This window comes from Syngnathus leptorhynchus, chromosome 6, assembly GCF_054491065.1.
Source record: "Syngnathus leptorhynchus isolate UIUO chromosome 6, UIUO_Slep, whole genome shotgun sequence".
NCBI lineage: Eukaryota > Metazoa > Chordata > Actinopteri > Syngnathiformes > Syngnathidae > Syngnathus > Syngnathus leptorhynchus.
This window is the reverse complement of record NC_141200.1, coordinates 12717897-12745778: the sequence shown is the minus strand read 5'-3', so window position 1 is coordinate 12745778 and position 27882 is coordinate 12717897. Positions and strand designations below refer to the sequence as shown.

Genomic DNA, 27882 nt, shown 5'->3' with positions numbered 1-27882 from the left:
ACACACACACACACACACACACACACACACACACACACACACACACACACACACACACACACACAGAACACAAACAGGTCCACAATGGTTAGATTTTGCGCAATAAAGCATGAAGATAATGTAAGAATCGAGATGGTGATTTCGTTGTGAACCCACTCTGAATTTATGACTAATTAACAGCAGACTAATTTTCTCCTAAGATTGCTGAAAAGATGAAGGACAATAAAATGTTTGGTAAAATATCAAAAAGCCTCTTGCGTGACACTAAAAATACTACATAATGCTTTTCTGCTCCTTGTTTGTTATGTTTGAAGATAAAAATAACTAGAAACAATTCAGAGTCTCCTTCCTGCTCGCCACAATTTATTCACCAGTATGAAGGATGGCAACAAATTTTGCTGTCTGGAAGAGCTCATTCAACACTTAGTTAAAAACGGTTATGTACTTGCAAGCCATTATGTGCTAAACTGAAGTTGCTTTTACATGTTAGCCAACATTATTTGTGCAGCAAGATGCTGCACAGTCATCAAGCAGACTCAAATCTATGACCTTCGGCGTGGGAGGATAGTGTGATTTGTTCTCTGAAGGTGTCACACATGGCAATGTAATTTCAATCGACAGGCAACCAGATAAAATGGTTTGCTGTGAAGTGATATTGATGTATATATATGTCCATGTCTTTCTACAAAAGTCTGCGTGTGGCATCAAAACGTTATCTGGACAAGCTGTCAGCATCATCCTCAGAATATATACTACGCGTTATACTGAGTCCCTGTTTTCAAAAGCTTGCATTACTCTTGCTGAGTATGGAGGCAGTTTTAGGAAGGTACTGGGAAGGTAATGGGGCCATAGAGGATGAGGGAAGGCAATCTAATGGATATGCAGGTCAGAGTCATTCATCCAAGATGGGGGCTTGAGCCTAACACTGCTGAGTGGATGGAAGGTTGATGACATCCTTGATTGGTAGCCAATCAATCACAGAGCACTGAGGGCTGATATAAAGACAGATAACCAATCATTCACGCTCACATTCACATCTCCGATCACCGAACACTTATTGACTGTCCGTTTGAAAGACAACTGTGTGAGCCACAACACCACAAGTAACCTCGTTAGTGTTGACATATTGAAAAGCAATAACGATGAGGTGTTGATGACATGACGAATCATTTATAGTATTCCTTAAATTATAAGAATGACATGCAAGAAAATAGTGTTATTAGAAATGCACAGAAAAATGTCTCAATTTGTTTATTAATGTTAATAAGGTGCTACTGATAAATGCTGCTGAAATAAGCAGTGAAAAGCACCTCATGAGGAAAGAAACATGAAATGATGGCTTTACCTGAATCGGTTTTAATCTCATCTGATTATTAATTTTGATATGACAGTCACGCCTTATCAACAACGCTCTGTCTGTTTGATCAGCGACACAAACACAAACAAAATCCCACAGTGAATTCCACCAACGCTAGCTAACTTGCAGCACATTTAGTTGCATAAGCGCACTTTGTGTTGCCACATAAAATCATACATAATGATCCTGGTGTTGTGATAACATTTAAATGAAGTAATTGATTTGAACATAATGTATATTTTTTTTCAGTAAATGTCAGTCATGAGCAATCTCGACAAGTGCAGTTTCACTATCAGCAAAAAAGGAATGATATTATTTGCAAGAGCAGGAACCGATGAGGAACCAATGGATTTAGGTTTTATTCACCGATAATTCTTGTTTATTTGTATTATTTAGTGATAAAAAAAAAACACAGCAATGAAGCAAGTGAGATTGTAGAGGGAGAATCACAACTGTCATGCTTCTACACAATAATTTTATTATCAAAATAGTTGTCAATTAATTTGATAATGGATTAGCTATCAAGTAATTGACAAAATTTGACACCGCTACCTTTAATTATATACAGAATCTGTATCAGTGATGAAAACTAAGGCCAACTTCGTGGTTGTGCGTCATTTCACGAATGAGAAGCTTCTCATTTATCAGAGGTATTGCGTGGCAGTGAAAAAAAAAACAACAAAAACATCTTCAGAAGAGGCAAATTATTGAATTGAATCAAAGAAAATGTCAAAACAAATTTCCGAAGTGAATTGAATTGCCAACACTGAACTGAAAACCTGCACGAATGTTGTATTGCAGTCTAGTGTATCACCAACAACTTTATATTTACAAATACAGCGAAAACATTTCCAAACTTCACATTCTCATTTTAAGAGAGTGAGACTGCTGGGAGATTTCATTTTGTTCTTTTCATGCTAAAATAGAAAAAGGAAGCACGGGAAATTATCTCCATATATTGATTGAAAGCTTAACCCTGCTGAGAGTCTCTGGAAATGAGGACGAGGTTGTGACCCAACTGTCATCAGTATAACAACATCGAGTAAACATGAAGTAACCATACACTTGATGGATAGGAAGAAAAGTAGGCTGGATACAGTTATCGAAATATTTCGATGATGTAAATTATAGGTAAATTAGTTGCATTCAAATGTAAAAGCTTGAGTGTTAGTTGAACAGGACACTTTACGTTCAAGAGATTCTTCAGTCCATGGATGGTCTCCTTCCCTATCTCACCCCATCAACACTATAAAGTTAAATGACGCCATACTTACACATAAGTATATGTGCATTGTGGTAAATAGGTCAACATGCAAGCATTTTAGAAAGGGCTTAAGGCATCGCTCTTAGAATACGTCTTTCTGCTTTTGACAGTGTGACGTAACATACATTACACACCCTTGGGAATTTAGAACACATCTGTAAACATTACTTAATGCACATGACGACAGAAGTTAACCTATCTGTGGTTGGATGTGAGTCACACACACACACGCACACAAACACACACACTCCACAGGCCAGAACACAACAGGAAGCTGCTATCAATCTTTAATGTGACATTTAGCACACACAAATGGTGTGCATGCATGCACACACACTAGTGCAGATGTTGTTCCAGTCGAACACTGGCCACGTATAACTGTTACGTCACCTAGATGATAAAACAAATGCTGAAAATCGCCTTTTCCCTATATGCAGCCTTCACATCATTCGTCTTGACGACACCAGGCACAGGTTTTTCCAAAGTTCTTTTTTTTTTCACTTCTTCAAATGTCTTGCATCTGTTCTCGTATGCTCTGCCCTATTCCCTGTAATTTATTCTACTTGATGAGGCCCTCAAACGTGCTTTGTTTTAACCTCCACATTCTTGTTCATTGATTTTATCCAGTGACTGTCTTTCCAGAAGATGTGTTTGGTCTGATCACTCATCGACGTTCCAAAGCTGCCTCTTTCTGTAAGCGGAATTTACTGCACATTATGTTGCCGCGAGGCTTCAATCAGCTTCAAATGTCAATGATCTAGCACACAAGAGCCTGCTGGAGCTCGACGTGGCCGTTAGAGGGCCTTCAAGAGCAACTAAGCATAAGACCCTTAAACTTCAACAGTGCAATTTGAGCATTGATTGCATGACCTCTCGAAAGGAGAGAAGTAGCTGCGGGGTGAAAACTTTGATTGACAAGAAGTGGAGCTCACCATCTTTTTTCCGGAGACCAGCGTTGGTATTTCTCAGCTACTGACATCTATCATTTTCCATTCTGCTTCTTCTGTTTACAGTCACAGGGAGATGAAGCCTCTACCTCTGAATTGAGGTAATGGAAACTACACTGGTCCCTTGTCGATTACAGGGCACATGCAAAGTCAGGCAATAATTCACCACAATGACACCACGACTGAGTGGGTCCTGAAGCCATGCTGCCTGTACCGTCAAGCAAGTAAACCACTACACCGTCACTGACTCCAGTCAAAACTGCATAGTCAATTATTACATCGTTGTCGACTTGTCATTTTACACATGAGCTAAGTTCAAATGAAAGGATCGCTGGGACATGACATACTTTGTGGTTAACAAACTACGTGGTTAAGCTCAAGCCCCTCATGATAGTAAAGGGCAAGTACTCTGCAGCAAAAAAAATCTGAACTACAATAATATCTCAACATTTTGTATCACGATGTAATGATAATGTGTGTAGTATCACACAATCATTCATTAAATCATATTTACCCACCACCTCATAACTTGATGGCAACCACTAGCAGAAATGGACTTGTTTATTTGGCTACTTATGCTTGCTTCTTGGTTGGATTACTTCTGCAGTAATAGTTATGCAATAGAATTAGCTCGCCAAAGTCTAAATTAGACCGGATAAAAGAGTAAAGAAAGTTCATCTATTAGTCCAATGTTACTTGTCATTTTTTTCTTCACTCTTGATGGACACATTACATTTTCTGACTCAGTGTTGATTTTCACGTTTTTTTTCTATTGGAAGATATGAAAAGTGTTTTTTTCCCCTTTATAAATCAAAACAGTCAAAACAAACAAATATTGTATGGATATGCTGCATAAGTCACATTATGGTTGGAATCTTCCGTCTACATACTGTATTATAGAAGAAAGACTCCCTCCAATGTGCTCAATCCATGTTCTTCATGTCACTGCATGCAATTTCGCAGGATCTATGGTGTACAGTTGACCAAGGACTACATGCACAAACATGCCACTTAACGTAAAAGGCCTCCCTCCCTCCTTTTTGTTGTCTTTTCTCCTGCTGTCTCCATCTCCCCCCACGCACAGCCACTCAGCATAAATCAGGCCCGGCACTGGTAATGATAATTGACTGTGTGCGGTAATAGCTTGTGTATGATCACATTGAGAAAATTAGAAATAATTAGTCATGTGTGTTTGAGTGCACACTGCCCTTGCTTTTTTTGGGAATAATTTGGATTTATACAAGAGATTGTACTCAAACATCAATCTGTTTTATCAGATTCAGCTAGGCCCGGACAATAGCTTGTTTTTTTTATTTGTTTTTTTATGAATTAGTTGTTGTTGTTTTTTTGCGATGGAAAATTTCCAAAACAATTAACTAGATTTTTTGTTCCGTATTGCTGCAGTGCACGTTTTCTCCCCAGGGGCTTCCGTAGGTTCTGCCCTCCCAGACTATGACAATATGGCTAACGCTAAGAAAGGAGTTGTATCACCAGTGGTTTGAAACCAGTTTGGGTTTGTTGGGACCGATGAGGAACAAGTGACTGAACAGTGCAAAATTTTGCTACGCTCATTGCAACAAAAGCCGGTCACACATCTTATTCCAGCATTCCGATTACATTCATACTGTAGGACTTTTCCCAATTCGTAATTTGGGTTTTAAATCTTTGGTATGCAGCTAGAATCGGCAAAGTTGTTTTGAGCAACAGTTAACATTTGACTTTAATCTCACTTGAAACATAACACCTGAAAGACATTTCGGGTTCAAGATGCAAAGATTACATGCAAGAATTATGTGACGTCATGTCTTTTTTGTTTGGGTGCACGTAACTTGACCCCGTGGTTTGTGCGCAAGGGAGTCACATCATACACGCATTAGGTCCGCATAAGAAGCTTTGTAATGTGAACGAGTACACAAAAAAAGCGGATTTAGTAAAAATATCCGAAAGGGGCATTGAGCTCCTAGCCTTATATTCATGTATAAAATAGGCTCAGGTCAGCAGATAATTTCCCTTCAAATTGTTTAAAGACATTTTGTCAACTCCCCATCCTTTGATGTACGAACAGCAAACTCATTAGAATAGAGAATGCAGGTGAATGAAGCGATGCAGACATTTGGAAATGAGAAATAGCTGTCAAGAGGAAGATCAGTGAGGGAACAAGCTGGAACGCACGCACTCCTACACACACACACACAGACTTACTACTGCGCTGAATCGTTGAGCTGGTACTCCCGAGCCCGACTGAAACATTCCTGGATACCTGAGTCGGACCAGAGACGCATCATGGAAGAGAGCAGCTCGCTGGAGTAAGGCTCTGTGTCCTCCATACGACTAACTACATCACACACCATCTTGGCATCTGCCTAAAGAGAAACAAAAGAGGGGGAAATAATGTTATGCAAAAGTCTCACGAGGATGAAATTGCTCCAACATTAACAAACTTGGTCAATTTTCTCACCATGTCATATGTGGTCTAAAATAGACTACCTTTGTCTAATATAGTTTTAATGCAGCAATAAAAGACAATAAGAAAAAAAAAAACTCTTTTGCCTCATAACATATTGGCCAAAATTGAGTTCTACGTTTTCTCTCCACAATTGTCGCAGACTTTCAAATTGCTGCTAAGCTTTGACGTGGTCACCGTAAAAACGTACAAGCCGCCTCCCTCTTTCCGTTCCTAGTATCCTCTAATTTCTAAAGTTGAACTTGGTCTTGGATGTGAGACAACGATTACTAAAAATTGAATCATATTTGATGAGCACAGTCATGCTTTGTCATTACTGCTGAAGAGCCAGTTATGTTACTCCCTGCTTCTTTACCACAGCCTCGTTTCCTCACAAGGATCTCTGGTAAGCTGATGCATATGCTTCCAGACTTTGGGTGAGAGGCAAGGTAGGCCGGCCGCCATTCACTGTTTTTGTTATTTTTCTGCAATTTAGTATTTACATCCCCACTGCTGTCTGGATATATGCCAAGTTTAACCCTCACTCCTCACTCAAATATGAGCTCTGCGTGTTGAAGAACTGACTCCACTTCTACTTAGACTTTGGATAGACAATCATCATCATCTTTATTCTACCTCTGCTATCGTCCACATCTTCTCTTCATTTTTCCTGTTCAATGGACAAGCTGTAGCATTCACTGTAAGCAATTTCGCCAAAGTGACAATAAGGAGTAATTCTTGCAGTGATGTGTCATTCACTGAGTGCAAGTCTGGATGGTTGTTGGTCTCAGTGTGCCCTGCGATTGGCTGGCAAGCGGTTTAGGGTGTCCCCCGCCTACTCCCCGATGACTGCTGGGATAGGCTCCAGCACGAGAGTCAAATTCAAACTTGTCCTTCCTATTCTTCTTGTTAGTGAGGGGTTTACCTCTTTTGGTACAGGGTTTGCTAACTTTTATTGGGCCCAGTCACATTCCAAAAATCAACACACCAAACACAAAAAGGATACAAACTTGATATCTCAATTCACTCAATTTGATTGAACACAAAGGTCACAAAATAGGATACAAACTTGATATCTTATTTCACTCAATTTGATTGAATACAAAGGTCACAACATAGTTCCAGAAATTAAAGTAACACACACAAAGATCTATAAAAAATTCCAACCAATTCATATTGTTCCAATTCTTTTGGTGAGGTATTATGGTATTGTACACTCCTGCAAGTGTTATTATTTGTGGTCAAAAGACAGCACAAAAACGAGCACAAGAAATGCCCACCTCCTAAACTTTAACCAAATCAAATGTCTATCCGCTGCTTCTTCGAAATACTGAACAGCTTCTGGCTGCTTCTACTCAGCAACTATCCCACTGGAATGGATTTAATTTGATATAAACATTTTGTTGTTGTTTTAGTGCCGGTTAAAGCTGAGCTTCAACTTTCCCCCCGGTGATTGATGCTTCAACACTCTCCTCATAGCCACACAGCGCCTGATATGGAGTGTGTGTGTGCGTGTGTGTGCTAATGATGTTCAGTGCAAAGTGAAACCCAGTCTGTTTTCTATTTGTACACTTTAAAGTGCTGGGCAGTCGGCCACAGACACACTTAGAATCAGTGAGCAGACAAAGGGTACCATCTAAACTGATCATATTGAACAGTAGTGTGAATGTGAATGCATTGTGTGTGATGATGATGATGATCATGACGATGGACTTTTTGCACAGTCTATGTTTGGCATTCACTTCCCTTATAATTCTTCTTTATGTCACACTGACACAAACGCACACACACACACAATGTAAAAACTATCGAGGGCCAAATATTAATCTATCTACCTAACCACTCAGATCACTTTATGAACAAGTGTAATTGATTATATTAAACTGACAATTCCTTTTTTTATTTACAATTATTCGAGTTAACGTATTTAAACAAGCGGGTCAATCAAGCTGATGATGTCAGTATCATCTATTACCTGTCCTCTGTAAAGGTCAGAACACTGACCCTTGAATAGTCGTGTCCTTAAAAATGATGTATGGATAAAATTCCAATAGCATTTATCCTGCTGGGATCACAACGAAATTTCATGGTACACCGCGTTTTAATTTTTGGATTTGTTTCAGTCTGAACAGATACAGAATAAGGGTTGTTATGGTTCGAGTTCACACACTTATATTCATCATTCTCCATGGCCTTAGAGAGCTTTAAAACAATGCAAGACTTTACAATGTGATTCTAAGACACTACAGCAATTATATTAACCATGAACTGTGTAATGAAACACATCTGTCTTTTGCAATTTTGCAGAATTTAGGAAATATAGCAGACAAACCTCCTCAGACATCAACATCTGATTTCTTGGTACATATTTTGAAAGCATTTTTACAATAGCAAACAATAAAAAAAAAGTAAATAAAATGTGCCAGTCACACTCACTGCACACATTCTTAACTGCTAAAAAAAAGTGTGAACTATTATTATTTTTGTTTTTTCCCTTCCATTATCCAAAACACTATACGCTCACAATTATTATTATTATTATTATTACACAATGAAATATATGAAAAGTGATAAATAGTGAGAGCACAATGTGCCGTTAACAGTCTGTTGCTGCTCTTCTCTTCATCGCCCGCCCCCACCCTTTCTTTCTATTTTTGGACAAGCATTGACTCTGTCAATCATCTCTTTCATCATTCTGTACAATCTACAGTCTTTTTGTCATCTCACGTTCCCTTTCTTTCATGGAATGACTGAGATCAAAGGACAATTCCACACAATTTATTGAATCATTTCTCAATAACATCCTTTTCCCCCCCACTGTCTCTAGGCATGCCCCACCCTTTCACTCCACCTCTCTTTTTCACTCTCAACTATCCTCATCCCTGACTCCTCTGCATCATGTGACTCTCACATGCAGTTGCCATGGTGACATCCTCATCTCCCAAGAATGCAATCTTGTCTGTTTTGCTCTCTCTTGTGCCCTTTCCATTCCTTCTGCAGCACTCTTCTCCTTTACCGTTATCATCCTTCCATCTACACTTCAATCCTAATCACATGAAATACAAACAATGTTTCCAAAGGGATATGAGGATTTCTGAGTGGGTCGGATTTGTTTGTATTCCTGTATCAGTACCTGATAAACAAATACCATCTCCTTGTCTCTTGTAGCCCCCCCTCTGCCTCCTATGGAACAAACTGCCGAATGCTAGAAGTGATTAAATATTTAATTGTTGCTAAGCCCCCCTATGGCCTGCCTTGCAGAAGCATTGACACACACGTGTCAGACAAATGTGTGGGTGTACATGTGTGCGCGTGCTATCTGTGTGTGTGTGTGTGTGTGTGTGTGTGTGTGGCCGCGGCTTTGCACCGCTGGGGCTTCCGTCAGCACACTGGCAGGGTGTCCTGCTACCACCCTCAGAGGAAGGAACCAGTGAATATGAAACATACACAGTCTGTGGTATTATATGAGCAAATCGTCAAAACACACTTGTTGGTGGCAAACACATCATCTCATAAGTGTGGTCAAAATCAATTTGATGATTTGTGAGGATTAAAACGGTTCAGACAATGGATGGATAATGATTAGTATTCCTTCAATGTGAATTTTATTTCTATAGATTCAGAAGGACTGTCCCATACTGGTGTGACACTTCTGAACGAAACGTTACATCACACAGATTTGCAGAGCGCCTAAACTATCGAGGCATAAACAGTGTACCCTAAATAAAACCAAGACGACTCCGTAGAGATAAGGCCAGCCACCTACTGTGTCTTGAGACCTTTATCAATCAAAGTTGATTATACTAGTAAACATAGAAAAACACACAAGCGGTATTGAAAACATTCAGATGCATTCATAGGAAGGATCTTCTTTTTGGATCCGTGTTAGCCATTAACACTTCTACCTCTTGTGTGTGGATCCTCTCTGGGTATCCCAGCTTTCTCACACAGGCCACTGGTAAGGTTAATTGAAGAATCCAAATCCTATGTTTAAGACTACAAACAGGTATGTTCTTAACTCTGACTGCTATGCTCAAAATTTGCTAGGGCAATTATACAGTATATACACAAGAGACACAACCACCCACTGTTACCAACTCGGTATTGGAAAGAGAAAAAAAAAAGCTAGAGGATGTAACAATTAAAAACGTCATCCTTCTAAGAATCTCCCTAAATTGCAATATGTGTTGTGTCTGTAGAAACTAATAGAAGAACATTTGGCACAAGCAAATAAATGTTGGGCCTGCAATGCACCTCAAATTATGCGTTAAGGCGGTTATTCTAGTTGTCGGGCAGACTGACTGTACATTTCTGCGAAATACTCTTCAAACATTGTTGAAGGCTGAGCTGAATGTTTTTTTTCCATCTGAAGTAAAACTTTAAACAGGAAATCAGAACCCTAGTTACAAGGAGCAAGACCAGACATTAAAGAGTAGAAATGAAACAGGCCTAATTCTTAACTGAAGTCATTACTGAAGCCCATTGGTTATGTAATGTGACTTGGAAACTCACATCATGGAAAACTTAAGGTGTGAGATTTGAACTTCAACACAAAGGAAATATATATTTAATGCACAACTCTTTAGAGCTGTTGTGTTGAAAATAATGCGTATACTAAGGTTGAAGGCTAATTGTGATTCAGTTCCGTTTCAAAGACACACGCAATAGCGGTTCCCTTATTTGTATGCTTTTGGATGGTAAGTCCTGTTCTTTTGCGCTATGATCTGGCTGTCTGCTATTAGCGCGCTTGCTCCATTTTGCTGCTCTTATTTGTCTATTTATTTATTTATTGTTTATTATTTGGGTTATTTGCTTATTACTTATTTGTTGCTCTTGTCTGTTCGTTTTTACTCTTTGTGCTGTTTGATGTGCGTGTTGTGTACTGTCTAGTCACCGTGGGACGGTGGGAAACGTAATTTCAATCTCTTTGTGTGCCTGGCATGTGAAGAAATTGACAATAAAGCGGACTTTGACTTTGTAATGTTTCAATGTATTTTTTGGCCCTTGGCAGGTCATAAGTCAGTTTTACAATAAGCAGTTCCTAGTAACTGATACACACACGGTTAGGAGGATGCATACATGCAACGGCTGTAGTATTATGCTGATGCAATACAAAGCCTGTTTTCTGAGCGAGGCAGACAGAGGTGGAGGAAATGCAGATATATACAGATACATAGTAGCGGGGGGAAAAAAAACATAAAAAGGAGAGGGTGAAAATAAAATGATGCAATGAAGGTCAAGACAGGGAATCTGTTGAACTAATCAGATACAAATAATCACGGCCAAAGTAATATCCAATTGGGTAAGAGCTAAGTGATTAGGTGACATGAGTGCTCCATAAAAGTGGCTGTTGAGTCTGGTTGCTATGGTAACTGGATAGTGACCTGGTGACAGTTTTTTTTTTTTTTTAAATAGAAAACTGATAGGATACAAAGAGATGAGAGAGGAGGAACTTGATCAAATCGCACACACAACTTGAAAATTGTCATTATCATAAATGCACAACCAGGAGAAACCTTGATATTTCCTTCCAAGAATAAAACAAAACATTTGGCTGTTGAGCTGACAGTGGGTTTCAGCATACAGTCATGCTGAGAAAAGATTTCACTGCTAATTATTTGCAAAATTTACTTTAAAATTCCTGCATTGGATCATCTTTCTTGAGAATAATGAGAATTTACGCAATAATGCGTATTGTGTTACTGCAATGTTTTCTCAACCTTGATTTTGCCATTTGACCATTTGACATTACGTCAGAAAGAAAAAGTCATAAATAGTATGAATGATGATCTGATCTCAATTTAATAGCAAACTTACTTACACGCCATGATATCTAGTGATGTTTAATTAAATAGAAAGCTGAAATACTCATGTGACTTACTCTGTTGTATGAATAGAAAAAGTGGAAACAGATTTAGTTCACCCTCTGCCAGCAAATGTGAGACCATTTGTTTGTTCTGCTTGACACACAAGCAAATGAAGTGAAATAGCATCATTTTCTGCAGTATTCCTGATGATGTCTCATGGCAAAGTAGTGTTTGACGACACCTTCGTTGGATTGGGAATTATTGGCACAGAGGAGCAAGACAGTGTAACTATTTTAGTACACGTCAACTCAAGTATGCTTTTTTTGTTCAATTGTCTAAATGTGTAGTTTTCTAAATATAGGTTAAATGGGAGATTTTCATTCCAAAATTTCACAAAAGGATATTATGGAGATGTGTGTGTCCAAAGAGCCTGTCTGGGTCAAAAATTCACTACAACGTCAAATGTATTGTGTGCGTGTTTCTGTTTTTTTTTTTTTTTGTATGGCCCTGGGCAGAATCTTTACACTGGGCCTAGAAAGCAGCAGATACACTGTCACAGCCTGGCTGACTCGATGCTTTGGGAACACACACATGCATACACACACACACTTGCCTTTGTCTCTGAGCCACTCCGCCTGTTACTAGTCTATTCAAGCTGCTCCGCTCTTCCCTCCCTGAGAACTGTCAGCTTGCAAAGTGGAGCAGCTATGGGCAGGGAGATGCACACGCACCCACGAGGGGCTGGGGGCACTGAGGCATATTATGATATGCATGACAGGACTCATACAAGATTGGCCATATAGCACCAGGCTCACTAAGAACACATGCAAGTGTACAGTTATTAAATCTTGTTATGTCCTGCAGCATTTCCTCCAATCTGTGTCACCCTCTTAAGAAAGAAATGCCAGGTACTTCAGTGTTTATTGCCTGTACAGTACTTTGGCTCAGCAGCACATCGACTGTCATAAACCTTTTGTGAGAGAGCGTGACATAAATAAATACACAATAATATTAAATTGCAACACTAAATACTGTGTAATATACACTGATCAAAACCAAAGCTGGGTATTATGTCCCAGTGATAAGGATAGACTGACAACGACCGAAGGGTCCCAAGGTCGAGGCCGAAGGAGACCTTTCATCGAAAATACGTCACCGCCAGATTTAACTACGTTATCTTTAATAGTGACTTAACACCTCAACAATGGCAAGTGTACTTACTCTTCTTATAGTGTGTGGTGTAGTTGACCTTGCACAGCGCACCGCAGATAATGAAATGTGTTCCGACAATAGCAAGTCTCTACCCACAAACCAGTTCAACTATTGTCAGTCCAGAACTCTTTCCGAGCAGAACGGAGAGGAAACAAAATCAACGATAACATACTCTAAACTCGTTAATCAGTATGTGTGTAACCCGCTTGAGCATCGTATTCTAGGTAAAACTAAAGCACAGCAAGAATTTAACTAAATCGGACGAAATATTAATTAATCAATCAGCAATGTATTTCATTTGACCACTCAATTATCGCCGATTATTAATCGTTCCACATACAAATGTCATTAAACGCTCCCTCAAATCCAATCCGCTACTCTGGACACTCAGATTGTGCTGATCTGACCCTAAGGTCATCAAAAGGGGACAAACAAAAAGATTGTTCCACAAACAGACAGGCGCCAAAAGCATTGATGGATGAAGGAGCAGAAAACTGTCAGTATAGTTAAGAGAACATCCTATAAAGGTGGGGAAGAAAAAAAAAAAAAAAAAGTCGGAGCACCAGAGCTCCTGCAAAGGGGCTCACTCTCCAGCCGGGTGTGGCTGAGGGCGCATGTATCCCCTGCAGGTGGAAAAAAAGTAAGTCATGCTACCCCTTCAAGGTTAAAATGTAATATATAACAACCTGTGAACCATTCAGTTTACAGTTTGTAGTTCAGGACATAAAAAAAAAAGAAACAGATCCGAAATGGGAGAATAAATGCTCATTTCCTTATTCTCTGATATGTGAGCCAGTTAGAGACTAATCTGTGTGCTATATTTTGTAGAGATGCCCACATAAATTTGGGTGCTGATTGAAAGATGTTTCTTTACATCATTAGTGATGTATGCACAATGATTTTGAATGGACAAATTCCTCCAGCAACTCCCACCAAGGCTCAGGAAGAGGGAGGGGTGGCTATTTTGCTGCCTAAAAAGGGGCATTTTGAGAGTAGTTAGTTATTTACTGATTCCACCAAAACATCTATTAGAACATTAGTTCAAAAACAAACTCTGTGTTTGTGTGTGTGTCATTTTGACCCGTTTCGTTTGGGGCACCGAACGACCTTGTTTGATTTTGTCAAAAGTGAGGAGAGAGAGAAAAACATCAAGAGTGAATATTGTACTGTTTTCTTAGAATTTAGCCTTTAGCGGTGGGTTCCGTAAACAATCTCATATAAAGACATCATTGAATAAAATCTGATTCACAACAAATATCAGTCTGTCTTCATATGATTAAACTAAGAATAAACACTATCTGCAAACAGATACGGCAAAAGGACAGACAGTACAAAGAGCATAGAACTGTTTAGAATGATATACATAAAAAACTGAATAACGCTACGCTGGACAAATAAAATGGACAAATATAGGTCAAGTGAGCTCATTAATGTAAAAGGCAGATCAGAAGGAAGAAGAACAGGACAGGAAGATGGTTGTATTTTCTCCAAACGGCCTCCTATCGAAACCGCCCTGCTTGCACACAGGGGACACCCCATTTGAGCCTAAATTATTTATGAACATGCAGAGAGATTGCAGCTTTTTATGAAGTGAATAATTAAAGACAAATGACAGTCAAGAGTAGAAGGTAACGATTATTGATATACAAAATTCGGAAAACGTAAGCACTATAGTCTCATTGTGTTGCTGTATATTCCTTAACCCATCTCTTTTGTATTTCCAATATCTGCCCTTCATTTTCTCTCCAGCATGTGTCCCCTCCCCTTGCATCCTTTTTCCCAGGTGTCTCTGTTACCGTAGCAACAGCGGGCTGAAGCACTGTTTCATTTTTTCCTTTCATACAAAACAGGACACACGTGCACGTTGACAAAGCCTGACATTGTGACAATGCGACTGAAACATTTGCGCTTTAGCCCTCCAAATTACACAAAAAGATAACAATAGATAATGCGTAGCTGGCTGTACAATCATAATCACCGACTGACTGGACAATGAATGTGATGTATTGTGTGCATAAAATTGAATTCAATAATCCTAAATGTGTGTGTGATACACAAATGTCTTAAAAATAGCTCATCAATCTACGACGGTATCTCGTTATGTTGTTTCTTGTTTACGGCACACGTCTCATATATTTAAAGCCTTTTTTCGACCCAAGCAGTTTTACGTCGTAAGTCTCGTAAAGCACGCAGAGAGGCTGTGGATCGAGGAAGATGGTGTTACCCACTCACACGGTATACGCCATTTTGGACTGGTTCGTCGTCTCTCTCTCTTTCGCATGTGTTATGATTTTTGTGAACTTTATACCTTTTATTATGGTCAAATAGGTCACCTATAGTTTTGATCACGGGATACAGCATATGTAATGCCTAATTGTCATGTTGCTTAAAATACAGCAGAAATGCAACAATGACAGCAAGAGGGAAAAGAGTGAAGGAGATAGTGTCATGCTGATGGTTATCTGCTAACCTTCAATTAGCAGCGGTAGTCAGAAGGACATTGATTGGCTTTTAAATGCCACAATACCGCCACAAACAAAAACACAAACCCATACATATAGGCTACACAATAGAGTTGGGAAGATTCAGCGATACGCATCGTAAAATCGATACGACCTGTAAGATGCAGTTGCATCGTATCGTATCGCACTGGATCGCATTGTTTTGAAATTAAATTGTACTGTATCGCAGGAGATGGGAGAATCGTATCACATCTTATCATCGGCAATTCCATGAATCGTGAATGCATCGAATCGTTGGCAGTGCATCGAGATGTGTATCGTATCGCTTTGATGGTGAAGATTCCCATCCTTACTACACACTCACACACACACACACACACACACACACACACACACACACACACACACACACACACTCACACACACACACACACACACACACACACACACACACACACACACACACACCAGATGAACTTTTCATGGACTATTGTTTTGAGTTTAGTTCTTTTTACAATGCGTCATTGTGTTCTATAGTTCAGAAACTCAAGTTACACGTCCACTTCAGAAGAGGACCATGTTGGTGATATCTTTGCAGCTGAATGAGATGATGTATTGTCTATTGTTCAGTTATGATTAGATTAATGATTGATTGTTTTGATTTATGAAATATATAAACATCATGGGAGGTGGCAGGGTAATATTGGTTAGCACATCCGCCTCAGATTGCAGAGGTTGCGGATCGATTCCAGCTCTGGCCTTCCTGTGTGGAGTTTGTATGTTCTCCCCGTGCCTGCGTGGGTTTCCTCCGGGTATACTACGGTTTTCTCCCACATTCCAAAAACATGCATGGTAGGCCAATTGGCCAATCATAATTGAAAACATTAGAAAACAAAATTAATAGATGACCTATAGATGTTTTAGTTCAACTTAGTTTACATTTTCAACAGGAGTAGGAATCAGTGCAAGAACTGAGTTTGGCTTGTGGTCAAAAGCATGATGCAGGATTTGTTTACAATATGCCATTTTTTTATTTTTATTTTGACAACAGCACTTCTATGGCCTTAATACAAAATGTCATCTTTTTTTCCACTATAAACCAAATTTTAGAATAAAATCAATTGTTTTTCATTCTTCTAAACACAACTTCAAAAATGACAATGAAATGATTAGAAATTAGTCCTCATGGTATGGATTTCCCCCTTCTAACTGTTTTGAAACAGTGAGATAATATTTGCATACTGACTAATACAAAGATTGATACACACTTCTGAAATAACAAATCTCTTCAAATAATGTTTAATTGGTTGTTGTAATTGATATTTAAGGGCATTCATCTGTGTGAAGACACTCATCACATATAAAGAAATTGACACAAAATTACCAACAAATAATACCATTATGTCACACTATTTCTATAAATCCCTGCAAATATTTACATTCCCAAATGATCAACATTGCTAAGAAATCACAATCTCATTACTGATAAGCTATTTTAGGAACTGGCTACATGTGTGAGCCCTTCGGGGCTACCTGGTGCCCATGGGCAACACCACACAAGTATTCTACGGGTACGGTGTTTAGTTGTAATTTACACATAAATAAATATACGAGGAAAATAAGCTAAAATTGGCTTTATGTATTGAATTTAGGTTGTTAAGTTTAGTTATGGCTTGCTAACCAATCATTTGTAATTTGCAAAGAGGTCCTAATGAGAACAAGCACTCGTTCCCAACAGACACAGTCGCAATTTAAGTAATTGTGCCTTTCTGTTCCTTTTAAGAAAAAAGACAGGGACAGACATGGATACACAACCATTCACACACATGACCCTCTTTGCCAAATGACTGGTGTCTAAGTAAGAGGTAGCCATCAAATATGGATTAAAATGTCCTTTATAATTTAGATCGAGAGGCCGTTGCAGGAACACTAAACATACAGAGCAAACTCATACATTGCCATCTTGCTATTTAAATACCACATGTGACTGTGCGCACAGGGAAATTTGTACGTCACTAGGAAGGAAAAATAGAACACTGGAAAAAAAAATGGAAAGGGGAACAGTTGCAAAAAAGATGTAAACTAACCATGTGCACTTTTGTGATCAGGTGCCGCTATCTTTTTGAAAGGGCTATTCACTGAAGCAATCCAAAAGCTTCACTTTTCTTTTCTCACATGAACAGGTGACTCAATTTTCACTTGATCTATTTAGTCCGTTGTCTGTTGTGCTGTAATCATTGGAGTTCACTGTATACTGTTCCCTGGCATTGAGGTTGAGGCTTAAAGACCGTGTGCGTGTAATGATGGTACAACTGGGTTAATGCTTGGTGAGTGCAACAACAAAGCCATTCTCCGTCTTCCCATTTACCGTCAAGTTAGTGCGCAGTTGTGATGGGTCGGTCGGGAGCTATGACAGTATTGTGGAGCGTGTGGTTAAGGCGTTTACTGTAGGGAAATGTACAAACCTCAGCGTTAGTTTACAGTAGCTACTGTTAAGTCTGTGGAGAAAACAATGGTAAGACTGCAGAATGTGGTATACAAACATTGCAAAAATGTTTGGTAAGGCTGACAACAAATGCTTGGTTTGCCACAGAATTAATATTTATTCAGAACTAAGGCAATGAGCCCAACCCCTAACTGAATGATTCCCAGGCACGACATTTACATATGTAGTATCGTACATTTGCTCCTAAGGGGATGAATTCAGGTGCGAAGCTTTGCCATGACAGAAGGACAAATTAATTTGTTTCTGTCTACGAGCAACATCGAATACAAAGCGCAACAAATGACTGACACCTCATAGGTCACACCTATTGTCTGTCTTGCTTGTTTTTAATCAAGCATGATGGTTTCCTGTATATAGAAGGAGAAGCAGAAAATTAGGCCAGAAACTGTTTTTTTCTTTTTTTGGGGGATAGATTATACCTATAAAAAATATTTTGGTTCCATTTGATTTACCAGTTCAGGGTTATTTCTACCATGTGCATTGACTGTGCATGATCAAAATGTAATACTAATATATCATTTGAATATTTTGAAGTGTAAGAACAGAAAGTTACGTCAGCTGACCACACTTTGATCACGGGCAACTGAAAGTTGAATATTTTGTTTCAGTGTAGCACTGTAGTAGTACGACTACCACCATAATAACTGTTTATAAAAATATGACAATTTCTTTAAATATCATGCACCACATAATAGGCAGTTTAATTCTTGATTTCCAGAAAGTCTCCTTTATCAGTTAACTTTGCTTGTAAATGACATTTTTTTCCTATCACAACAGAATCAGATTCTCCTCATTAGTTGAATTGACACTGACTTGACACGTAATACTCGTGATCATTGAAGCTTTTAAGGGTTTTGGATTCATTCATTCATTCATTCATTCATTCATTCATTCATTCATTCATGCCATTCATTTTCAACACGGCCTATCGCAGGGGATGCTGAAGCCTGTCCCAGCAGACATTGGACGAAAAGCAGACTACACCCTGAATTGGTCGCCAGCCAGTCGCAGGGCACACATAAAGACAAACAACCGGTCACACCCACATGCACTGAGCGGAAATCGATCCCACGGTGCTCACACACAAGTCAGGCGAGTGTACCCCTACACCATCAGCAACTTACATATTAAATTACCCACACGGTAAAAAATGGTAATTCAAATTTATTTCAAAATTTGTTCATTAAAAAAAAATAAAAAGCTCAAGTACTGAGGGGCGAATGAATGACCTTCAATTGGGGGGGGGGGGGGGGGTCACTTTAACACCTGCACGATTCCACAAATACTGCATGTCTGTCTATTGCTCCAGGAGAAGACCAAAATGGGTTTTGCGGTTTCAAGGACTATGTGGATTCAACCTTCCAGCAGCAATCAGGCGACAGACAGCATGGGGTATGTGATGAAAGTGGTAGAGTTGCCTGGGTGTTGTGCGATCAATCCTCAACACTGACCTTTCTTTATACACGAGCAACATTGACTCAAAATCTCCCCTTGTAAAATTTACAGAGAATTTCTGAGTGGAAAACTTTATGAGTACATTTTTTATCGTGCAACAAGTCTGTGAATCCCTGACTAAATGTGTATGCAGGTTTTTTTTTTGTAAGAAAGGTTTGGCACACCAGCAGTGATGTTCACGGGCATCGGGGCGACTGGAGCAAGGCCTCGTGGTCTTGTTCTTAGCATAGAGGCTTGGCAGGTCCACGTGCCAGTCATATGACGCTGGCAGCACCAGTCTGCTAAACACAGTGAGGGAAGTAAACGAGACTATTTGTGTGTGTGTGTCTTTGTGCATGTGTGAGGAAGTTTCAGTGGGTTTATGGGTGTGCAGCGTGAGTTATGCATGGGTTGAGATTGTTTGTTCCCCAAAAGCTTTTCTGATGTTATGCACAGTGACATGATGAACAGGCTCACTCCTGCTCACGTACGCCCGCATGCATGCACACACACACGCAGCTGTCACCCTGTATAAAAAAAAAAAAACAATCCCTCAAATCCATTTTACATTAACTATCATGCTATGTTACTAAATAGAATCAACACCAAACTGTCACTCAATTCACTTATCATCATGTATATATAGGAAAGGTTTCTAATTATAATCTAAAGGTTTTAGCAGATCACATCTTTTTTTTGTGCTATGAGCAAAGTCATGGGATGAGTGACGTTCTACACTTTTTTTTTTTTTTTGCCTCCAATGGCTCAGCTTTTAGAAATTCCAGGGCTTTGTATGTACCTAGTAATTATTGTGGGATTTCATCCTGAACAAAAGACTTGACCAAAGCCAGAGAACCTGTGATAGTGTCATGCACTGAGTGAGTGCAGTCATCAATTAAATCATTTTCTATTCTGCTTCTACTGCACAAAGTCACAGCGGTGACAAAACAGACATTCCCTGGCAGGCAATCAATCAAAGTGCAATTGCAATTGATCCTAAGTTGCTGAGGTGAAACAAAACTTACTAATGGCCTTTCCACAGGTAGACCATAAGCAAACGAGAAAGGCCTGAACAGTGATTGGAACGGTTTTCCCTTTTTCTTGTGCCGAAACAGGACAAAACAATGAATCATTGTGGTGCCACGCTGCAGGCATACAACCCTTAACCAGAGTCTAAATGTCACAGATAGGTATTCAAAGAAATTCATATTGTCAGGCATTCATCCTGTTCTCTGAACAATTTATCCTATCTAGGTCACTGGATCTTGGAACTTCTCCCAGTTTCTTCTGCTGCCAGTTGATCTCAATGCTGGGCAGAAATGCACAAACACACATCCACATCCACAAACAAGAAGGCACAAAGAAGAAACACATCCAGCTTGACATGACGAGGTCCACAGTTAAGAATACAACCAAAGAATGGCTGTGAAAAAAAGCAATCAAACCAATCCAGTGTTTCAGAAGCAACCTACAGTAGAATGGTGAACTGTATTTGACAGTTTTGTGTATTGTAGTCTGTTTTTGTACAAGGCCAAACCAAAAACCCCTTCACTAATTATTACTTGTCATGTAGCATGTGATGTATGTGAGTAAAAACAGACATAAATCTTTAACCCTGAACTATGTAAACTCTAACACACACCAACTAAAATCAGTAAATCTCAGGTCACAGTTCTTTCTGTTGCTAGGATACACTTCAGTCTCACTCAGATTTATGAAGCTGAATTTCTTTGGTTTACTATATTTATCCTGGTCTCGCTGTGGATGCCCTTAACGCCCAAAACTGCTTTAATATTCCACAATAATTTTAAGGACGTGTTTCAAGATGGGATATGGTCATGAAAATACGTAACCAACTTTGTTTGTAGCGTAGGCATGAATAGAATAAAATGTCTACAGAAAAATCAAAGTCTGTATAGAAATAGGAAAGTACAGACTGTGAAGTCATGGGAGATGAGAACCATGAAGAATAAAGTAACAAAGAGATGAGGAAGTAAGTGATGAAGCGTTTCATGCTTTGATCAGTGCAGAGGGAAGGGGAAGCGATAGAGAGGAAGCTGGAAATAGCAAGAGGTGAGAGAGCAAAAAGGCACAGAGTCGATTTAAGATTGTTCATCTGCCATGGACGTCATAAAATGCAGTTCTATTGGGGGTGGGGTTGGGGGGGGGTCTTTATAACTCTGCACCCAAACCCATTCCTTGAGAAACATGAAATGACATCTGCGGCTGCTTCCGGGAAACAAACAAAAAAAGTAAAATAAATTAGTACTCATGATGATTTACCATTTACAGTTAGACCTTCATTGACTTCCCATCAGGGGCTCACCACAGCGAGTCATGTTTCCAACTTTGCAGATTTTGTGGCCCAGTTTTTATTTGGATGCCCTTACTGACACCACCCTGCTATTTATTTGAGCTTACATCATGAGTGGAAGCGTCGGGTGAAGTTGAGTCTGAACTAGCTGCTTCAAAAGTAGCAATGTGGATCTTTCTTTATTATTTTGTCTACCTCAAGTCCATAAACACACTGAAAATAATTAACATAGACCCCAAATGGAGCAGTTTTTAGAGATTGAGAAATGAGAATAAACTTGGTGCATCTGGCTATGTATTTTCAAATGTATTTATAAAAACAGTGAAGGAAACCTGTTAGTTGTGTCGACTAAACTTTCCACATGCAGGTTGCTTCATTCTTTAATGAGCAGAGGGAAAATGGTAATCTCAGGGGCGTTGTTCATATGCTCAGCGTGCAAGCGCGACATATGAAGGTGCACACAAACTAGCCCCTGAGGAATCCCAGCATCCACCTGCTGGCCAGCTCTCCAAGCTCTTTTGCCTTTTCTTTTTTCAACTTCTACAGCAGGTGCACTGCCTATACCTTCCATGCATCTCTGAATTCGGACTCCCTTTCTTCTTCTTGTCAAGTGTTTTTATGATGTCTCATTCTGCGTGCTTGCATGCAGACGTGCAGCTGCGTCCTTTCCCAACCTTCTTCAGTTGAGTCAAGATTACATTTGCATTTCATCTGAAATGGGATGACCAAATAGGGATGTCTTGTAAATATTGGTTTTGCTTTTAAAATGATTTGCTCATGAACATTTTTAGAGGTGACAGTTAATAACGCGATTAATCCAACTCCCTTTTAATGGCACAAATTCTTTTAATTGTGCGATTAAGGCTCAATTTGGCTTAATAAAATGTGTACTTTTTTTCTCGTACTGTTGCCGTAGGAAAACTACGACACCTCACTTGATCTTGCAAGAGCGGAAAGAAACTTCAAGCACGCCACACTGGTGACACTAGTCTTGGCTTATTAAGCAGAGATTTTATCAGTTTTTAGAAATAAAAGCATCATGGGAACTGGTCTGTTCATTCTTTCTTGAGAAATTAGAAAAAGCAGCGGTCCTCGAGTTGATTCTTGGGTAAAATGGTGGGCCCTTGGACAACACCAGTTGAAATCCCCTGCTGAGTCCTTGTTCACATTTGATATGCATGTTGTATTTTTGATATCGCCCAAAATTTGATTTCTTAGAAGGGACTGCTGAGGGGTAGCTTGTGTGACTTTTTATAAATTGAATCCAATTCAATAAAAAAATGTGTCTCCCATGAGAAAATCAATCATCTTTTTCATGTTAAGGGTATCAAAATTTGCTAAAATAATGGCACAGAAAAGAATCAAGGGATTTTTTTTACAGTAAGTCAAATGTAAACTAACTATGAGTTAACAATAAACAAATGGGATAAACCACGATAAAATATTTAACAATAAAAATATGTGATTAATTACGACAAAATATTTTAATCGCTTGACAGCACTAAACATTTGTAACAAAAATAAAGTCCTGCCAGGCACACAGCAATCAAGCATGTTAGTGTCATTAACACTGTTTGTAAAATATTCAGAAATCTCACAAACAAAACGTTCAAGATAAACCTTAACTCTTTCAATCTTTGTTTTTTCAACACCCATGAATGCAGCTTTAGATTGCAGTGACAACACAGTCTAGGTGGTGTGAGATGTGAGGCGCGTGTGCGTGCGTGTGTGTGTGTGTGTGTGTGTGTGTGTGTGTATGCGTGTGTGTGTGTGTGTGTGTGTGTGTGTGTGTGTGTGCGTGTCACACTGCCCTTGGCCACAGGCTTGTGGAATGTGTTACGAGCAAGGCAAAACATCGAGTTGCCACAGCAACTAGCCAAGGCCAGGGACCAGATTTGGGGAGTTATCAGGTTAGGACAGGCTGAATTAAAAATGTATCTCCATAATTGAGGATGATCTATAAATCCAGCTACATTATCCAGACAAGAGGGCCCAGACAATCAAATAATGAAGCAATCAGAAGTTGGCGTCGTCATTTTTCATTTTACTAAGATCTTTAGAACAATCCTATCTCTCGCTCTCGATTGGACCGAATGAATCATATAGGCAATGCACGTTTTATCGAATCATATAGGCAATGCACGTTTTATTATTTATTTATTTATTTTTACTGGGAGCAGGGAGGGAGACCAAGCACAGCAGGCAAAGCGAAGCAGGGGGGAGAATGGAGGGGAAGCGAGCTTGGGGGCCGTGGTGGCAGCTGGAGTGTTGCAAACGCGTACAAAGCACGAAAGAGGAGTGCGCTTATACGAGCCGGGATTCGGGTTAGTGGGGATCCTTCCAGAACAAGCAAAATGAACAGCACGGCTATGTGGGTGCAAATGATTGGTAGATGGACTACCATACCAGCTTTTGCAAGTGAAAACCTTCAAATCAAGTCCTATTTGACATGATGACCTATCTCAGTCCTACCCTTCACCTCTACCAGGAAATGCAATCCTACACGATTATCTCAAAGTATGCACACGCAAACACACACAGGTAGATATTATGTCCAAATCAATACGTGTGCTGTTATTTTAGTCTTCATCGCTCAGCAGCAAAGATCTCATTGCAATTAGAAACAGACAGTGCCTTTCGTTAAGGTTAGAGACAATGACTCAATGACGTACACTGAGATAGAAAGAATGTAAGGAGGTGTACATTACATACACGATCTGCCATCTCTAGTTAAACCGTTATCCAGCTAAAAATAAATCTCTTGATGGATTAGTTTAATTGTATTCAACCATCATCTGTGTTGAGATTGACAAATTATATACGGAAAAGCAAAAATGATAATAAAAAGAAACTGCATGGGCAGATATGACCAGGATTGAAAAACCTATCTGGACATGTGTGGCGTAAATATAAATATTAATGGAGAAAATGTATACCAAAACGCCCAAGATATCTAATAATAAGGGTGATTGATAGGCAACAGGTGTTGCAGAATACCGACAGACCGTAATTCCAAACATAATCTTTTTTATTTTTTTATTTAAATACCTTCATTATGGCACCTTAAAATCAGTTAATGTTTTGTAATCCAGCATTGTGTGTTAGTAGACAAGACAACTCTAATTAACCTTCATCCATTGCTCCCTTGGTCAGGGAACTGGTGCGTTTGTGTGGATTACACTCATAATCCTCAAAGAGTGTATTCATATACAGAAATTGTGTGATATAGGATTTAGCGGTTTGAGAGGCCACACTGACTTAATTGTGATGATGGACTTTTGGCAGGGGCTTCACAGGAGCAGCCTGTAATTCTAGGAAATATGTGGTCTTTGTTTTTAGTACATGTATCAAGAAAAAGGTGATGTACTACGGGGTTTAAAAAGTTGCAGCTTTAATAAACGGCCAGCATTTGTGCAGAAAGCCAGCATTTGTTTGGATGTGTTTCTTTTTATCTTGATCTTTTTCACTTCAGCAGATGAGCAGGAAAAATTACACCGTGTCATGTAAAACTAAGCTATTGCGTTTCTATCCTGCAATACAGTTCTCCCTCAGGATTATCCTTTCGTTTAAACCTTTAAAAAATTTTTTAATTCATTCAGTCCTTTTCACCTAATATTGATCATCTGAAAGTTTTAAGATTCGGCCAAATTTCGATCATGTGATGCAACGCTGTTATCGGTTGAGTAATTTTATTTTATTTGTTTATTTGAGCAGTATGTTTGAGCATTTCTAATGTTTTGAGTCAATTTTTTTACATTTATTATGCTACACTTTGGTCAGTCTGGCAACAAATGTGCATTTACTGCTGCCGTTTTTAATTTACCATTTGCAGCAGGCACACTTGAGAAAAAGAACAGAATTTGCTTCTTCAGCTTAAAAATGTCTGTAAAAGGGTAGTATGATAAAACAAATACCTCACTTTCTCCAGCTGATAAACAAAGATGAGTTGGTTAGGGAAGCAAAAGGGTTCAGCCTCGTTTATCGGTCACATTGCAAATGCGAGTAAAAGATAAAGAGTCCTTGAATCATGCAGTAGCTGTGAGTCTGTGGTGAGTGGTGACGGCACTGGAAGTGTACCTTCCCATCTGCTACACTGCTGCAAGTGAGGAGATGATTGAATCTAATTCGATAAAAAGCAAACCAAAAGTTACTTTGCAAAGCATTTGTCCTCCTTGTGTTAAGCGGGCATACATTTCACAGTGCAATATGTCCTCATAACAAACTGCACATGTCTTTAGAATGGAACAGCCCAGATTTATAAAATTTTTGAGCATGAAACACCAAACATCCAAATGATACGGCACGTGAAACAGAAAACATGCTGACGTGAAGGTTAACCTTAGTTTTCTTTACATCGACAGTTCTGTGGAACCTCGACAACTCATACCACATGTCAAAATATCTGGGACTAGTAGAATCAACCTTCCACAATTAGAAACTAGTCAAACTATGCCTCTGTCCTTATTCTATGCTTCTCATCCTCATTAGGGTAGACCCTTGAAAGGTCATACGTCAATTGCAAGGCACATATGGACAAACAACCTTTCACACTCGTGATTCATTTAGAGTTGTCATGTAACAACAGAAGAAGCACATATTTTATATGTGGAAGAAAGCCAGAGTACAAAGAGAGAGTCCACACCGGTATGAGGAGGCTGCCTTATTTGGTGAATGATTCGATTATCAGCTGCATCGTCAAAGTTCATAAATTATTATTTGTCAGAAGAAGAAGACTAATAATGCTGGTTCCTGAGCACAGGTTTTTGTTAGCAAGCTACCATTTTCATTTGGTGTTGACTGTGATGTGTTCTATTTCTGGTAATGAACTTAACCCGAGGAAAGAACTCTCTGCCAATAATGCTCTTCAGCACTTGCAGTGGACTATGATAATGAAGGCTGATCAATTTCTCCATTTAGCTTGCTACAATATTAGGTTTAAATTCCGCACTCAATTATGTGTGACAAAGGCACACAATTTTAGACAGCAAATTGTATATTGATAAATGGTGCATATTAAGAAGATGCACAAGGACTCACCTTCCTCTCTTTATCTCCATAATCAAGGCCCAGTGTATCCATGGCACGAACAATGGCAGCTAGAGATTGGATGGTGTTGCTGTAAACAACAGGCTTGTATTGCTTTACATCATCACCAGAGAAACCGTCCTCGTGGATGATCCTAAACACAAACATATAAAATTGTCAGTGGGAACATACTTGATGTTAATGCAATGTAACATATTTGATAAGATGAAAACGGTTTGTGTGTACTGGCATGAATATAATAATACTACTACTACTAATAATTAATAATAATAATCATCATCATCATAATGTAGAACAACACGAGTGAATAAAATACAATTTAAAAACAGCCTGGAGGAAGATGACATTTAGTCACAGTCGCAGCAGCCTGGTCTATTGTTTTAAATGTCATGCAGTCTTTCCCTTCCAGGAAGACAAGGACAAACGGTGAAAAGATCGTTTTCCAGGAAGACAAACAGTTGCGAGGAGACATACAGGATAAGACCAATCAGACAGTCAAATAGGTAAAGAAAAACAATTGTGGTGATTTAAAGATTCAGAGCAATATTTGCAGGGTAACCAGTTGATATGGAGAGAATTGATATTTTTAGTATTTGCTTTTTGAAAAAAGATTCACTTGATCATGTCACAAAGTATCTGGAGCAAAACTTAGGGACGCTGTAAACCAATCAGATATATTTAGCTTTGTCTGTATTGTCAATGACAGTTACAATGATAGCTACAAGATAGAAAGTATCTATCCATTCGTCCGTCCATCCATCCATCCATTTTCTGAGCTACTCTATCCTCACAAGGGTCGTGGGAGTGGTGGAGCCGAAGAATATACATTTTTCTCTAGATATTGACAAACATTTGCATTGTAACTTCACATCACAAAACAAGGTTTTAATGTGATCTTAAAATGCATCCCATCAATTCCAGCAGAATGGAAAATACTGACCATTTCTAGGAAGCAAGCAATGGCTTATGTTGTGTGTGCTTCTGCAAGTGTGTGTGCGTGAGAATCTGGCCTGCTGATGTGTGTTTTCATGCATGAGGACCTTTTCTCATTGCCCACCCTCCAAGCCCTTCTGTCAGCAAAGAGCTGCAT

At 39.2% G+C, this 27882-nt stretch overlaps 1 protein-coding gene across 4 annotated transcripts in view; it reads right to left on the bottom strand.

Moving 5' to 3' along the window:
• LOC147056043 (guanine nucleotide-binding protein G(o) subunit alpha) overlaps positions 1-27882 on the bottom strand; it is a 53720-nt gene that overhangs the window by 15225 nt on the left and 10613 nt on the right. For all 4 annotated transcript variants that reach the window (XM_085913572.1, XM_085913570.1, XM_085913569.1 and 1 more), the window contains 2 exons: positions 26784-26925; positions 5771-5931 (listed from right to left, as the gene is read on the bottom strand). In XM_085913572.1, the coding sequence (XP_085769698.1) occupies positions 5771-5931; positions 26784-26925 (303 nt within the window). The remainder of the gene's footprint in view (positions 1-5770; positions 5932-26783; positions 26926-27882) is intronic.